Source organism: Lycium ferocissimum, chromosome 4, assembly GCF_029784015.1.
Source record: "Lycium ferocissimum isolate CSIRO_LF1 chromosome 4, AGI_CSIRO_Lferr_CH_V1, whole genome shotgun sequence".
NCBI classification, from domain to species: domain Eukaryota; kingdom Viridiplantae; phylum Streptophyta; class Magnoliopsida; order Solanales; family Solanaceae; genus Lycium; species Lycium ferocissimum.
This window is the reverse complement of record NC_081345.1, coordinates 35,495,324-35,510,784: the sequence shown is the minus strand read 5'-3', so window position 1 is coordinate 35,510,784 and position 15,461 is coordinate 35,495,324. Positions and strand designations below refer to the sequence as shown.

Below are 15,461 nucleotides of genomic sequence, written 5' to 3'. Positions count from 1 at the left end.
GATGGGGGAAATTTGGGTGTATTGTTACATTGTTCTTAACTCAGAAGAGGTGCTTAGTTTAATTGAAGAGGCTTTTCTCAGTTTACTAGATGGTGGATGGCGCATGCCCGTGCTGTGCATCGGCCCAATATTTTAAATTATAGTGTATCTATGTGTATGTCATTGTTTTTTGATATTGCTTGATTTTTTTAATACGGGGTCTATTTTTTTTTTATATTGCTTTTTTTTAATATGGGGTCCACTTTTTTTTTTTTTGTGGTAACATGAGTTGGAGGTGGACGACGATACTACCTCCAACGCGTCTTTAGCGCATTGGATTATAGTGTATCTATGTGTATGTAGCTTTGTTTGGGTAGTGATAAGATATATATTTTATATTGCTAATAAACACACACACACATACATACATATAGATATGTGTGTGTGTATATATATATATATATATATATATACTATGTTCAAAACACGATTAATATAACATTATAGTTGGTGCTCCGTATCCAAAACTTTATTATATTAGTGTTTGCTACGAATACAAAATTTGCAAAAATTTATTAATACTTTTTAAAAGAGAAGACTTGTTTAAAACTATTTTCCCTCTCTTTTAGACAAAAATAATAGAATATGTAAAGATCGATTGATACTTTAAATTTTAATTCGATTAATTTAAAGGTGTAAAATATTCTATTATTAATGTATGTAGATTGGACCTAAACAATACTTATTATTTTTTATCAAATTTTGATTTGGATAATTTTAATTCAAATTATTAAATTAATTTTGCATGTTTAAAACGAAACAAAGTAGAAATTTGATTTTCTATTTAAACGAAGAACTATTATTTTTTGATTTTTCGTGAATATTCTTGGTTTAACTCATTTTACTTGTCATGTTGTCTTTTGCACCTTTTTTTTTTTTTTTAAGGAAACATCAATTAAAATTATAATTTGACTAATTTACCTTATTTATTATTTGATCTCCATTTAATATTATTTTTTCTTTTACGAAATTAATCTCTTTTCACATTTATTAGAGTAAGAGTAAAAATTTAAATATAAATATTTTAAGTATATTTATTTTAGTAAACATAACAAATAAATGACATGGCGGAATAGCCAATACAATAATTAAATATCTAGATTAGATCTCAGGCTAATATAAGAAAAGAAAGGAAATTATATGGTTTGACTATTTAACCTTTTGAAGAAAAGCAATAATATGGGATCCACATTTTTTGCTGTACAATAATTTCATTTGCTCCCATTAATGGGTTGATACGCATGTGGCAATGAATCCACCATTATTGACTTAATGGGAATATTTTGAGAATTACATAAATATTGTTTGATTTTTTAATATGGGTGCACTTTTTTTTTATATTGCTTGTTTTTTTTTATAATATGGGGTCCACTTTTTTTTTTTTGATATTGCTTAATTTTTTAAATATGAGGTCCACCATTTTTTTTTTACATGAGTTTAGAGGATTTTTTTTTTATATTTTTAACATGGAGTCTACTCTTTTTTTTATTTTTTTATTTTTTTTATTTAACCATGAGTTGGGGACGGACGACGATCCATCCCCCAACCCATGCTTATATATAGTAAGTATAAATACTCTTCTATCTAATACCCACTAGGGGATGAAAAATGCATAAACCAAGTAATCTTTCTTTAATTTATTATATGGTCCTCATTTTAGCATTTTTATGTTGTTCAATTTATTCATATAGAAGTAAACGAATGTTTACACAATCGGTGCAAGAACCTGTTGCAAAAGGTTATTATATGTGCTCGGTGCTCCTGATCATTTTAGCAATTTTATGTTATTTCGTTCATCTTGACTTAATCTAATTCGACTTAAGTATGTTTTGGACGGGTTAGTAATCTGAACGCCCATAATTTTTACCCTACCATCCTTTGTTTTTACATTTTCTTTTTTAAAAAGTTGAATATAACGTTCTAGAGAAAAGAAGACGAAAGTATTGTTGTACATATATACCACAAACGTTAGCTACGATGGAAGGGTTGCAAAATGATGCCTTAAGGCTTAAACTTACCCACTGAAACCACAAAGGGATGTGCGGTAGTGGTAGGATGATGGAATCACTTCAACAATAATTAGAGATTTCAAATTCGTGTTTGGGAAATAAAAAATATTCTTAGTAGGGAGCACTTTCTTTTTAATGGACCTAACAGTGCAAATTTGGATTCATTGAGTTAATGGATTCCAGATACCAAATGATTAAAAAGTGCAAAAAGTAGTGATTTCCCCAATTTTTGTAGCAGTATGAAGAAGATTGTAATAATTGATGGAGATATTAAAATATGTAGCTTCTTTAATATGACAAACTTTTTGTTGGGAAACCTATCGAGTTTGTATTCAAGTTTAGATCGAATTATATTGAGTTTTTGACCAATATAAATTTATAACAAGACCTACTATAACCAATTAAATCATGGAAAGAATATTATAGAAACTTCATACTCAACATCAAATTATCGAGGTCCAGTTATACAAATTTGGGTTTAGTGTTTTACCTTTTAAAAATATACTGAAAAACTACAAATAGATGTTCGATTGAAGATTAATTATCGTAGAACTTCAGATCTAGTTCCAGCTCATGTGCATCGTTTGCGAGTTTGTAAATTCTGTTTGTGGCCAAAAGATTGTATCAATATTGGAAGCGATTTTAATTTGACAAACAATTTTAATTTTCAAGATTAAGAATTTAATATTTTAATCTTCAACTTAAACTTCTTATTATCGAATTATATAATCAGAAGAATAGATCTCAGTCTCACTTACAAGTCCTGTGGAGACAATACTTCACTTGTGCATTATCCGATGTTTAGCTAAGCACAATATTTTATTTTATTTTAAAACTTTTGACACATATCAAATACTGTTATAGTGAATATTTCAATTCTCGAGTCCATACGGCTTATTATATCTAGAATAGACTATCAATTCTGGTAAAACTTTACCCGTAGTAATTGCACTCAGACATACTAATTTATCATGGTTAAAGAATAAAATAAGGTGATAATGTGCATTAATTATTTATAGTTTAGTGATAATAGTATAACAAGAAATTCTCCCGGTCTATTTACTTGTAAATTTTCGCAGAAGTGCATGGCAAAGCAAATAACATATAGCGTGCGACATACCAACTAGTTGCATTAGTGTTTTTTCCTCTTCTTCTTTCCCAAGTTCACTTTTTAATATTTATAATTCATCATCTTATTTTAAAATGTTACATAACACACATATTAATGAAGTAATAACAATACTCTAATAATTGGTTCCAATACACGTAGTAGCAGACTAAATTAAAGACATCTAATTTTTTTTAATTGATTTCTCCTAAAAGTCTAAATTGGAAGTGCATACTTTTAAGTTTTGCACTGCACCATATATATGAATGTAAAACTTAAATTCCAAATCCTATACATCCAAATTAGAATAAAGAACCTTATATTTTTTTTTTATTTCTTTACTGTATTGAAACGAGTTTTTATTTCTTTTTTCGAATTTTTTTGTTCCCACTCGTACTAGTATTCACCATAAAACCAAAACACTCGTATCTTGAAAAACAAGATAGAGTAACTTGAGCAAGGGGCTCCGTCTTCTAGCTATTAAATTCAACTCCATTCATCCCAAATTATTCATTCTTCACAAACCCAACTTTCAATTTTCATATCTCAGCATTATCAATTCCAATACCAATATGAATATAGCAAAATCAAGCTCCATCAACAAGCTTCGGCTGCTAAATCACCAACTTAAGCAATCATCCAATCAGCTCCTGCCACGTCAACTATCTCCTTCCTTCACTACCACTCCCGTCCGCAATTTTTTCAGTTCTAGCGACCCATATGCAAAGTAAATTATACTACATTATAATTATTTGGTTTGTATATTTTTCAGTTTGTAGTAAGTGATTTTGAGTTTTTGTTTTTTTGGTGATGAAGGCATTCTGTTCGTGTGCCGGTGAATTGGGGGATTCGTATAGTGCCTGAGAAAAAGGCGTATGTTGTTGAGCGGTTGGGGAAATATGAGAAAACATTGACTCCTGGAATTCACCTTTTGGTGCCTTACGTTGATAAAATTGCGTATGCGCATTCACTCAAGGAAGAGGCTATTCCGATACCTGATCAGACTGCCATTACCAAGGACAATGTCAGCATTTCGATTGATGGTGTTCTCTATGTCAAGGTTTAATAATCTCTGCTTCTTATTGTTTTGCTTTTTTTATTACTCAGTATTGGGGAATTTGTGTGTGAATTTTAATGTGATTGCTTTGCTCTGTAGACTGTGGATCCTAAATTAGCGTCATATGGAGTTGAGAATCCGTTGTATGCCGTAATTCAACTAGCACAGACAACTATGAGGAGTGAACTTGGTAAGATCACACTCGACAAGACCTTTGAAGAAAGAGACACTTTGAATGACAAGATAGTGGTAAGTTTTTTAGCATTTTATCTTCAAAAGAAGAGTAATTATGATTAGAAAATATTTTACGGTATACAAAATTCTAGTTGTTTTCGGTCTTGATATTGATTGTTTTAAGGTCTGCACTTTTCCTGCAGATGGCGATTAATGATGCTGCAAAGGACTGGGGATTGAAATGTCTTCGTTATGAAATAAGTCTGTGGCGTGCTGTTCTGCTGATTTCTTTATTATTGCAAAAGCTTTTACTTATGTTTTTTCGTAACTGAGTATGTATGTTTCCTCTTCAGGGGATATATCTCCTCCTACTGGAGTTAGGGCAGCTATGGAAATGCAAGCAGAAGCGGAACGTAAAAAAAGGGCTCAAGTTCTGGAGTCGGAAGGTAATAGTTCCTCTCCCTGATTTGAGCAATGTGAGGTAGATTGTGCAGGCAATGAGAAGGAGGAACATGCTTTTTTTTTTCTTTTTTTTTTTTGATGACATGGGAACCCACCGCTACCCTTCGAGTGCGCACAGGGTAAACCCAGCTCCTGTGTAATAGCTCGCAAATCACACAGGAGAGATAACCCGCACTAGGCAAGCCCCGTGCGACGAGCTCGACCCAGAAGGTAAATTCCTGCTGTCGTAGGCAGGGGGTTTCGAACCTGAGATCTCTATTATGAAAGCCCCATATACTGCATTCATTCTGTCCTAACTTCATGTTTATAACTGTAAATCCTTTTGGTTGGTAAGATAATGAGGCCTTCTATGAGTGAAATGATGCATGTAAATCATAACATTCCTCGTGAGAGGAGAGATACTGCAGAAATTCAATGTGCCATATGTATGACATTTTTCCATAGTAAAATTGATGTGATATATCGTTGTCATGTACAACAGGAGAGAGGCAGGCAAATATAAACATCGCTGACGGAAGGAAGAGTTCAGTGATCCTTGCCTCAGAAGCTGCAAAGATGGACCAGGTCAACAGAGCACAAGGTTAGTAAAGTTGTTGCCTAGTGAGTCCATGTTTAAAGACTCAAAATGGACTAGAACAAGTTTAATCTGGTTCCAAGAAGTTTCAATGTATTAATATTTGTAACAGGGAGGGCATCTCTTAAGCCAGTCTTATTTCTGAGATCATCAAACTTGTTTTATTGATTCTCCTCACCCATACACTTTCTCTCCCTCTCCGATGAATCAGGTGAAGCCGAAGCCATTCTCTCTAGAGCCCAAGCTACAGCAAAAGGAATTGCCTTGGTCTCACAAACCCTTAAAGAGCATGGAGGTGCAGAGGTGAGATCCTTAACATACCCAACTCTTTTTCCATGGATTTTGGAGAAAGATATGCTTGATTGAGTTCATCAACTTCGGTTTGTAATATTACATTTAATTGTGTCAACGCCAATCTGCATTCACATTCACTGTTTTTTTCACTATTGGGTATTGTAGGCAGCAAGTTTGAGGATTGCAGAGCAGTATATCCAAGCCTTCAGTAACATTGCAAAGGAGGTGAAGCATGATTAGATACCTTCTAATTTAGTCCATTATCATGAATCACTGATGTGCTAATCGTTTTTATTTTCTGTGTTTCCCTTTTCAATTTTATAGGGCACAACACTGTTACTTCCTACAAATGCTTCTGATCCTGCCAGCATGGTGGCTCAAGCTCTTAACATATACAAAAACTTATCGAGCAAGAATGCGGGCAGTAATCAACAATGAGCACTTTGTTACTGCTGACTCTACTGATGAAGATTACAAGAAGGATGATTGAGTGTTTTGTCAGACCCGTCTATAGAGTAGATCAATTTTTGAATTAGCCATTCTGGATTATTTAGCTTTACGTAAATCTATAATCTGAGTAGCTCTGGTCAATGATAGGATGCCTGTTCTTTTGTTGCGGTGATTGTGTTACTGAGAATGGATGCAAAATTGCATGGTTTTGAGAACTTCTGAGTAACTTTGTGCCAGCTCTTTCTGATAAGCTTATTGACATGTGACTTCTGCATTTTATACTTGAGAAAATATACTAAGCAAAGTATCACCGGAGGAAACATAAGAAGAAACCAAGCTTTTCAAGTTATACCTATGAAAACGAAAGAATCGTCTGATTAATCCTTCAACCTCTTAGGATTGTGATTAAGCGTTTTTGTCCTTCTCTTTTCCAAGTTCACTTTTTAATATTTATAATTCATCAGTTTATTTTAAAATCTTACATAACACACATATTAATGAAGTACCAATACTGTAATTATTGGTTCCAATACACGTAATTACAGACTAATTAAAGACATCTAATTGATTTCTCCTAATATTCTAAGGTGGAACTTGGAAGAGCATACTTTTAAGTTGTCGTATCTATACACACTGCACCCGATATGTTATATAAAACTTAAATTTCAAAGCCTATACATCTAAACTAGAATAAAGAACCGCAATATTTAATTGTTTCTCTTTACAGTATTGAAACGAGGTTATTTTTAATTTCCTTTTTGAAATACTAATATTAGTATTCATTTATAACCAAAAAACCCAGCGTCTTGAAGAACAAGACACAGTAACTTGCGCAAGGGACTCCGTTTCTAGCTATTTAATTCTACTCCACTGATCCAAAATTCACTCTTCACTAAACCCAATCCAATTTTCATATCTCAGCATTATCGATTCAAGTAACAATGACCATCGCAAAATCAAGCTCTATGAACAAGCTTTGGCTGCTAAATCACCAACTTCATTCTTGCAGAGCAATCTCCACAGCAACTTCTTCTCTAATTACAAAGCAATCGTCCAGTCAGCTCCCGCCACGTCAACTATCCCCCTTCCGCCACTTCCACTACCCTCCGCCATTTTTTTAATAAACGCGACCCATACGCAAAGTAAATTTTCCATACTTGGTTTGTATTTTTTTTTTTTTTTTGTTGTAGTTTGTAGTGAGTGATTTTGTGTTTTGTGGTGATGAGGTATTATGTTCAGGTGCCAGTAAATTTGGGGATTCGTATAGTGCCTGAAAAAAAGGCAGATGTTGTTGAGAGGTTGGGGAAATATGTGAAAACAGTGACTCCTGGAATTCACCTTTTGGTCCCTTTCGTTGATAAAATTGCATACGCGCATTCAGTCAAGGAAGAGGCTATTCCAATACCTGGTCAGACCGCCATTACTAAGGACAATGTCAGCATTTCGATTGATGGTGTTCTCTATGTCAAGGTTAAATAATCTCTGCTTGCCATTGTTTTTCATTTTTATTACTCAGTATTGAAGGATTTAGGTCTGAATTTAAAATGCGGGGATGATGCGATTACTTTGCTTTGTAATTGTAGACTGTGGACCCGAAATTGGCATCATATGGAGTTGAGAATCCGTTGTATGCTGTAATTTAACTAGCACAAACAACTATGAGGAGTGAGCTTGGTAAAGATCACACTTGATAAGACCTTTGAAGAAAGGGACACTTTGAATGACAAGATAGTTGTAGGTTTTTTAGTATTTTATCTTCACAAGAAGAGTAATTATGATTAGAAAATATTTTACGATATACAAAATTCTAGTTGTTTTCGGTCTCGATATTGATTGTTTTAAGTTCTGCACTTTTCTTGCAGATGGCCATAAATGATGCTGCAAAAGACTGGGGATTGAAATGTCTTCGTTATGAAATAAGTCGGTGGGGCTGCTGTTCTGGTGACTTGTTGAGTATTACAAAAGCATTCATGGTTCTTCATTGCTAAATATATATGTTTCCTCTGCAGGAGATATATCTCCTCCCTCCTGGGGTTAGGGCAGCTATGGAGATGCAGGCTGAAGCAGAACGTAAAAAAAGGGCTCAAGTTCTTGCGTCAGAAGGTAACTGTTGCTCACCCTGATTTGAACAATGTGAAGAAATTCAATGTGCCATATGTATGACATTTTTCCTTATTAAAATTGATTTATTGTCACGTACAACAGGAGAGAGGCGGGCAAATATAAACATCGCTGATGGGAGGAAGAGCTCGGTGATCCTTGCCTCCGAAGCTGCAAAGATGGATCAGGTCAACAGAGCACAAGGTTAGTAAAGTTGTTGCCCAGTGAAACCATGTGTCAAATCAAACTAGTTTTATCCTCCTCACCCATACTCTCTCCCTCTTCGATGAATTAGGTGAAGCTGAAGCCATACTCTCAAGAGCACAAGCTACAGCAAAAGGAATTGCCTTAGGTGCCGTTTGGCCATAAAAATTATTCACTTTTTTCCGGAAATTTTTTTCACTTTTGGGTGTTTGGCCATAAATATTCCGAATACAACCTGAAGTTGTATTCCGGAATACCAAAAACTCAAAAAACTTGTTTTAAAAAAAAAAAATCACTTTTTTACAACTACATTTCACCAAAAACTACAATTTCAAAAACTATGGCCAAACACAACTCCAACTTCAAAAATTCCAAAAAAAAAAAAAGTGAATTTGTTTTTGTTATCTATGGCCAAACGCCTACTTAGTGTCATGAACGCTTAAAGAGCATGGAGGTGCAGAGGTGAAATCCTTGAATTCATGCCCAAAGTCTTGTTCCTATGACATGTAACAAGATTTTGGAGAAAGATATGCTTCACTAAATACATCAACTTGGATTTGTAATATTACCTTTGATTGCATTGATCTATTGGACTTTGTAGGCAGCAAGCTTGAGGATTGCAGAGCAGTACATCCAAGCTTTCAGTAACATTGCAAAGGAGGTGAAGCATGATAGATACCATCTAATTTAGTCCAACGTCATGCATTACTGTTTTGCTAATCGTTTTTATTTTCTGTGTTTCCCTTTTCAATTTTATAGGGCACAACACTGTTACTTCCTACAAATGCTTCTGATCCTGCCAGTATGGTGGCTCAAGCTATATATATATATATTATTATATATATACACACACACAAAAACTTAACGAGCAAGAATGCAAGGGTTGAGCTTCCAGAGGCCTCTCAAGCTGAATTGAAGCAGATTGATTCATCTGCAGCAATCAATAATGACCACTCTATTATGGATGAATATACTGATGAAGATGACGAGAAGGATCGCTAATTACTTTGTCAGACTCATCTATAGAGTAGCTTTATTTTTTTACTTGGCCATTAGGGATTATTTAGCTTTACATACATCTATAGTCTGAGTAGCTCTGGTCAATGATAGGATGCCTATTCTTTTCACATGGCCGGACTTGCTTCCACACCATTGTTCCGGTGATTGTGTAGCTAAGAATGGATGCAAAATTACAGGGTTTCGAGAACTTTGTGCCAGCTCTTTCTGATAAGCTTTTGATATCTGATTTTTGCATTTTATACTTGAGAAAATATACTAAGCAAAGTATCAGGAAACATAAGAAGAAAACCAAGCTTTTCAACTTATACCTATGAAAACGAAAGAATCGTCTGATTAATCCCTCAAGTGTACCTCCCTCATATGATTGTGAGAAAATACTTGCATCATTTAATGGTGGTTGACATGAGAGCTTATCATGTAGTAGCTTAAGAACCACGTCCTCCACCACAACCCCCCACCAAAAAAAAAAAAAAAACCCACCCAGCAACCAAAAGAAGAAAGGAAAAGCACAAAGGGAGGAGATCAGCAGACTCCTGACTCCAATCCTCCAGCAAGGAAAAGAAATTGCATTTGTAGATCTAAATCTTCCTAACAGCAGCCTTGATATATACATATAGCTGCAAAGATTATCTTTATCACTCTTTAACTTTTTAGTCTGAACAAGCAATAAGTACAGAGCACAAAAATATCTGATCAAATATTTCTCTAGCCGCGGAGCACACGAAACAGAGATCACTCATCCAAAAAAAAAAAAAAAAAGAGAAATATTCAATGCAAGCTGAAAAGAGATGAAAAAATGGTTTTATGTTGGATGGGTTGGGTCCATTTGCTCATCCAATCTTGGCCTAAGCATACTTTGGACATGTTAAGCATGACTCTTATATTAACTCAACCCGTGCCTGCCCAAATCAATCAACGTACCCATTAGAAACTTCCAGAAGATTCTAATTCATAAAGATCCCCACCCCCAGACGACATGCTTTCTTGAAGTCTAACAAGGGATGCTTTCCCTCTGCAGTTACAGTAAGAACTAGCTGATAAGTAGCTACTAGGGGGATTCTTGAAGTCTAGCAAGGGAGCATTTGATGCTTTCCCTCTGAAGTTATAGTAAGAACTAGCTGATAACAAACTAAAAGGGGGATATAATGCTGCTACTGATTGACACGTCCAGTATCCATCTTAGATTGAGAATCTTACAGCAAAAAATCTCTACTTTATCAATTTTCTTAAGTAATCAAAACTCGTACTTTTGGATAACCGTGGTATCCGGGACAGCTTGCGCGCACCTCGACTAATTCGAGGGGATACCTGTACCTCCGACCAGCAACAGGTACCATGTAACTCTATCCACCAAGGCTAGAACGTATGGGAAGAAACCACCTAGTGTTTTTTTCTTTGTTGGGATTTGAACCTGAGACCTCACAGTTCTCCTCTCACTTCATTGACCACTAGGCTTTACCATCCATTGAGGCTCTATATCAAATTGTTTATCTGGTGAAATATAGACAATTAAGCTAGAAATTAAAAGAATTAAGGAAAACCAAGATGCAAAATATCCAAATCTCCAACAATCAACAATAAACAATGAAACAAATCTGAAACCAACCGTGGAATTTCATTCATATATACAGCAAATACAAGTGTATACCCAATAAAAATGTATGTAAAAAATCATACTATCAGATCTAACCTCTATCACCGTATCACATACATAAACAATCAACTTGACAGAACCAAGAAGCAAAAGAAAAAGAAAAAAAAGACTTAGTCAACTAAAGAAGTCCAAACAGTAAATAAATACCAAGAAATATTAACCAAACAATATGAAGCAAAAGAAGGGCTTGACCCGGAACGGCTCCTGACCCGGAATTTCCAACACTACAAGGTCCTAATTTGGCAACACGCACACCAGCACAGTGTGCATCGGGGCAACCACACCAGTAGGTGACTCCATCTACACCACAAACCGGGTCGGGTCGGAAACAGTTTATGGGGCAAGAATCCGTTGGATATGGTGTTCTTGGGCATTTATCTTCGTCGTCTTGATGGGATGGTAGTGGATTTAAACTGCGTGTGCATACAGTAATTGAGTAAAAAATTACAGCAAACAGCAGAATTTGGGATATTCTCAACTGGGATTTCATGGTAAGCTTGTTTTTTTTCCAAGAATTGATGATATAAAGAAACCCTAATTGAGGAAATTGTAAACCCTAGAAAGGATTGAAATTAGGGGTTTTATGCTGACTAAAAGGAAAAAAGTTTCTTCCTTTATCTTCCTTCTTAGGACTTTGTCCAACTGCAGACTAGTCTTTGGAGGCTGTTGATTACTTGTATATTCTCACTGTGAAATATTTAAAAGTATTGTTGCAATTTAGAAAATTAAATAATACTGCCCGCGTTTTAATTTGTATGTCTGGTTTTGAAGAAAGTAAGCAATATGTTGAATAGTATGATCTTAAATTAAAGCTATGTTAAATATATCAAAATGTCTTTTAATTTTGTGTTCTTAAAGGTTACGTGAAAAGTTGAAATTAAAAAATAATCAAAAATAAAATAGACAATCCTTTTAAAGCTTATTTTAATAAAAAAAGAAAAGTAATAAATAAATAATTAAGAGCATATGAGTTTGAAGTTTGAGGGGTGGGGGGAATAAGCTATTATTGGTTAATTATTTTGGTGGGCCAACAAAGTTGGAATTTTTCCAATTTTGTTTTTTTTTTTTTGATCCACTAGCTTTGGTGCCTTTGAATTGGTTTAGTTTTAAGCATTGACAGACTTGTCTAGGCTGGTATTTTCCATGGAACAATGGAAGGCCTTGCCATGTGAGTTGTAAGTTTTGACATTAATGGAATTCTGATATTTTTGTGGTTCAAACTGATTCATAGTTTTTTTTCCAATTTAAGGAAATAGATGATATTTTAGTTTTGTTTTTGGGTTTTTTCAAGGAACCACATGTGGGGTGGTGGCTATCTATATATACAAGCCAACCACAACTAACAACCCAATCATTTTAGTCCATGTTCCATGGAACGTAGACTCAATCCATACTAGACTTTGGATATTTATTTTCAATAAAAAATGGGGTATTTGTACAATTTGCACGCATATTAACTATTTCATTGAGTGCGTGTTATATTTTACTATAAATATATATTTCCAATTGGATCGATGGCAAATGCCTCTTAGATAACTACCCACCGAAATTAGGTTAAATGGAAAAAAAAAAATTACCGATCGCCTTTTATTTCAACTCAAAAAGAGATTATGTTCCAAGCACTCCTACCAAATTCCTAAAGTATGCATTTTGCATCTTCCGACTTCTTGATCTTGGATGTGACCAACAATTTGTAAGTTGTTCCAAAAGAAATTTCAAGGATGTAAACCCATGAGGAAATCCAAATTCATCGCATTAACTATGCACCATCAAATCCCACAGTTTATTTTGTGTATCCACCAACCACGATTGGAAGGGACATGTCTCTATCTCTAAAACATAAACAACCTATTATGCATGTATCCACTTCTTTAGAAAGCATTATGCCAGTGATGTCATTATTGCATGAATGATTGCACCGAGACGGAGACTTATCTGGAAGAGCGATATATTTAGCTAAGTCCAACTAGTTTGAGATTACGGAATTAATATTGTAATTATTGTTATTGGTATGATTGTTTCAATAAAGTTTGCCACGCTATATTTGTTAACACTTATGAGGCACAACACCAAATCGCAAGCAACACAATAACCTGGCGGAAAAAAATATCGTTACATTTTTGCAAGAAGTTAATGAATTTAATTCTCCTGTACGGAAGACATGCTACAAGCAATGCCACTGAGATTACGTAGACAAGCATGACTAGCATTTTAACACAAGGAACGTTTATATATACATGCATTTCCACATTTGCGAATCGTAGGTTTCAAGATGTTCTTCTCTTATGTCTAATATATCGTTAATTAATGTTCTTTTATATTCATTAGTTATATGTAGTTAGAAAACCAAGAAAATTGTCTTGTGCTTAGCTTATTCCTAAAGTTTTGTTAAGCAAATTTAATATTAGCTCAAACGGCGGGATGTAACTAACAAAATTCTCAACTTACAAACTACGCAAGTCTACAAAATGTTGAATTACGTACAGCTTTGTGAACGCAAATAATTATAAAAGATGTGCTCTTATTATTTGAGTATATGTATGCACGGATGATGATTAGACAGGACATGATGCAAATCCAGCTTACTTAGGGCATGACCTTAGATAGGAGGTTATGGAGGACACGGATTAGGGTAGAAGGTTAGTAGGTAGGTAGCGTCATTCTACTTATTTTTCATACTAGTAGTTGTAGTATTACTCTTTTAGTTTTTTTTTTTTTTTAAAACCCGCAGCTACTACCCTTCGGGTGCGCAAAGGGTAATTACTCTTGTAGTTTATTGTCCTTTGATTTCTGCGACTATCTGTTGTTTTCTCGTGCTTCGATTATCGTACGCATTTGTGGTAGTTCAAATACTTTTATTCTCTCTCGATAGCTTTATCATGCTTTTTATATTATTTTGCCCTGACTTCTTATATTGCTTTGAATTTCTTGTCCTTATGCCGAGGGTCTACCGGAAACAACCTCTCTACCTCTCAAGGTAGAGGTAAGGTCTGCGTACACTCTGCCCTCCCCAGACCCCACTTTGTGAGATTCAACTGGGTATGTTATTGTTGTTGTTGTTGTTGTATATACGGATGGATGAATTATATAAGAACTACAATTGGGGGGGACGTAGAAGAATAGTTTTTTAAATATAAGTACAATATGTAAAACACTTTTTAACAGCTATAAATATAATTAAAGAGGATATTTCAACATTCAAGAAATAATAGCCAAAAAAACCTTTTCTATTTTTGTTTTTTATCTTTTGGTGAGAATGGAACATTATTGAATAACTATTCAATATATTTCAACCTATAACAACTGCTCAAAGACAAAACAGGAAGGAATATTTAAAACTTGACTATTTGCTTGTGACATGTACTCAATACCAAAAAACCTCTATTTTCTCACTAAAGATTAAACATTCAGTGGCTATTTATCACTGAATGTCGGTGGAAACTTAAATAGTAGTATTTTCATATGAAAAAGATAGGAAATTTCCCAATATTTCAATGGGAACCTGTTTCCCACCATACATTTTCCCAAAGGATTTGGTAGTCACGAGGGGAATGCGGTGGAAAAATCATGTTTTATAGCATAAATTTCTCACCGACATTCTGTGGGAGAAACCTCTATTTCTAGTAGTGACACAGTGTCATTCTAAATTAGCATTTCCTTCTTTTTTTTCCCTTTCCACTTTCCCTCCACCTTAATGTAAATAGGAAAAAGAAAAACCTTAATGTAAATCGGAATAAGAAAAAGTAAAAACAATAGATGAGAGGGGTGAAGGAGATTAACACAATTTTCTACGTAAATGGGTACTAAGATTTATATCCATGGCTATTTGCATGTGACATGACTATAGTGCCATTACCTACGTACCATTGAGGGCTATATGATAAATTTTAAGTATAAGAAGTGAAAATCTGAAAGTAATTTTGAACTGTCTAAATCTAATCATATAATGTATTGCTGAGTTGTTAACTTATTTATTTCATATGTAACTAAAAGACAGCGAGACACTTAATTATATTTTCTTATATAGTTTCAATTTACTGATTAGTCTATTTTCACTTAGTCACATAAAATTCGTAAAAGTATTTTAAGTAGTAATTGATATATTACATGAACTTTTGTTTCTTATAATCAAGCACATTATCTAATGTTTAATTACATAATAACATTAGGGTAAAAACCTTATTTATATGTTTACACTAAACCAATAAATGCTAGATATCTGTCCTTCATATACTTATTCACCACTTAATTATAATTAAGTTATATGTAATATCGCTCTAATTTTTAAATAATACTAAAGTTACATATTAAATTTG

The 15,461-nt window shown here is 34.1% G+C and overlaps 2 protein-coding genes across 2 annotated transcripts; both read left to right on the top strand.

Annotated features, from left to right (window-relative positions):
* The first annotated feature begins 3,614 nt into the window (after positions 1–3,614).
* On the top strand, positions 3,615–6,332 carry LOC132052572 (uncharacterized). Its single transcript, XM_059444173.1, has 9 exons — positions 3,615–3,883; positions 3,973–4,216; positions 4,313–4,462; positions 4,591–4,648; positions 4,741–4,833; positions 5,331–5,429; positions 5,635–5,726; positions 5,883–5,942; positions 6,042–6,332. The coding sequence occupies exons 1-9, from the start codon at positions 3,729–3,731 to the stop codon at positions 6,153–6,155; spliced, it is 1,065 nt and encodes a 354-aa protein (XP_059300156.1). The 5' UTR covers positions 3,615–3,728; the 3' UTR covers positions 6,156–6,332.
* A 1,067-nt stretch (positions 6,333–7,399) lies between these two features.
* Positions 7,400–9,235, top strand: LOC132052574 (uncharacterized). The gene is made up of 4 exons (XM_059444174.1): positions 7,400–7,901; positions 8,030–8,270; positions 8,373–8,471; positions 8,563–9,235. Exons 2-4 carry the CDS (start codon positions 8,162–8,164, stop codon positions 8,634–8,636), a joined length of 282 nt encoding a protein of 93 aa, XP_059300157.1. The 5' UTR covers positions 7,400–7,901; positions 8,030–8,161; the 3' UTR covers positions 8,637–9,235.
* The last annotated feature ends 6,226 nt before the right edge of the window (positions 9,236–15,461 follow it).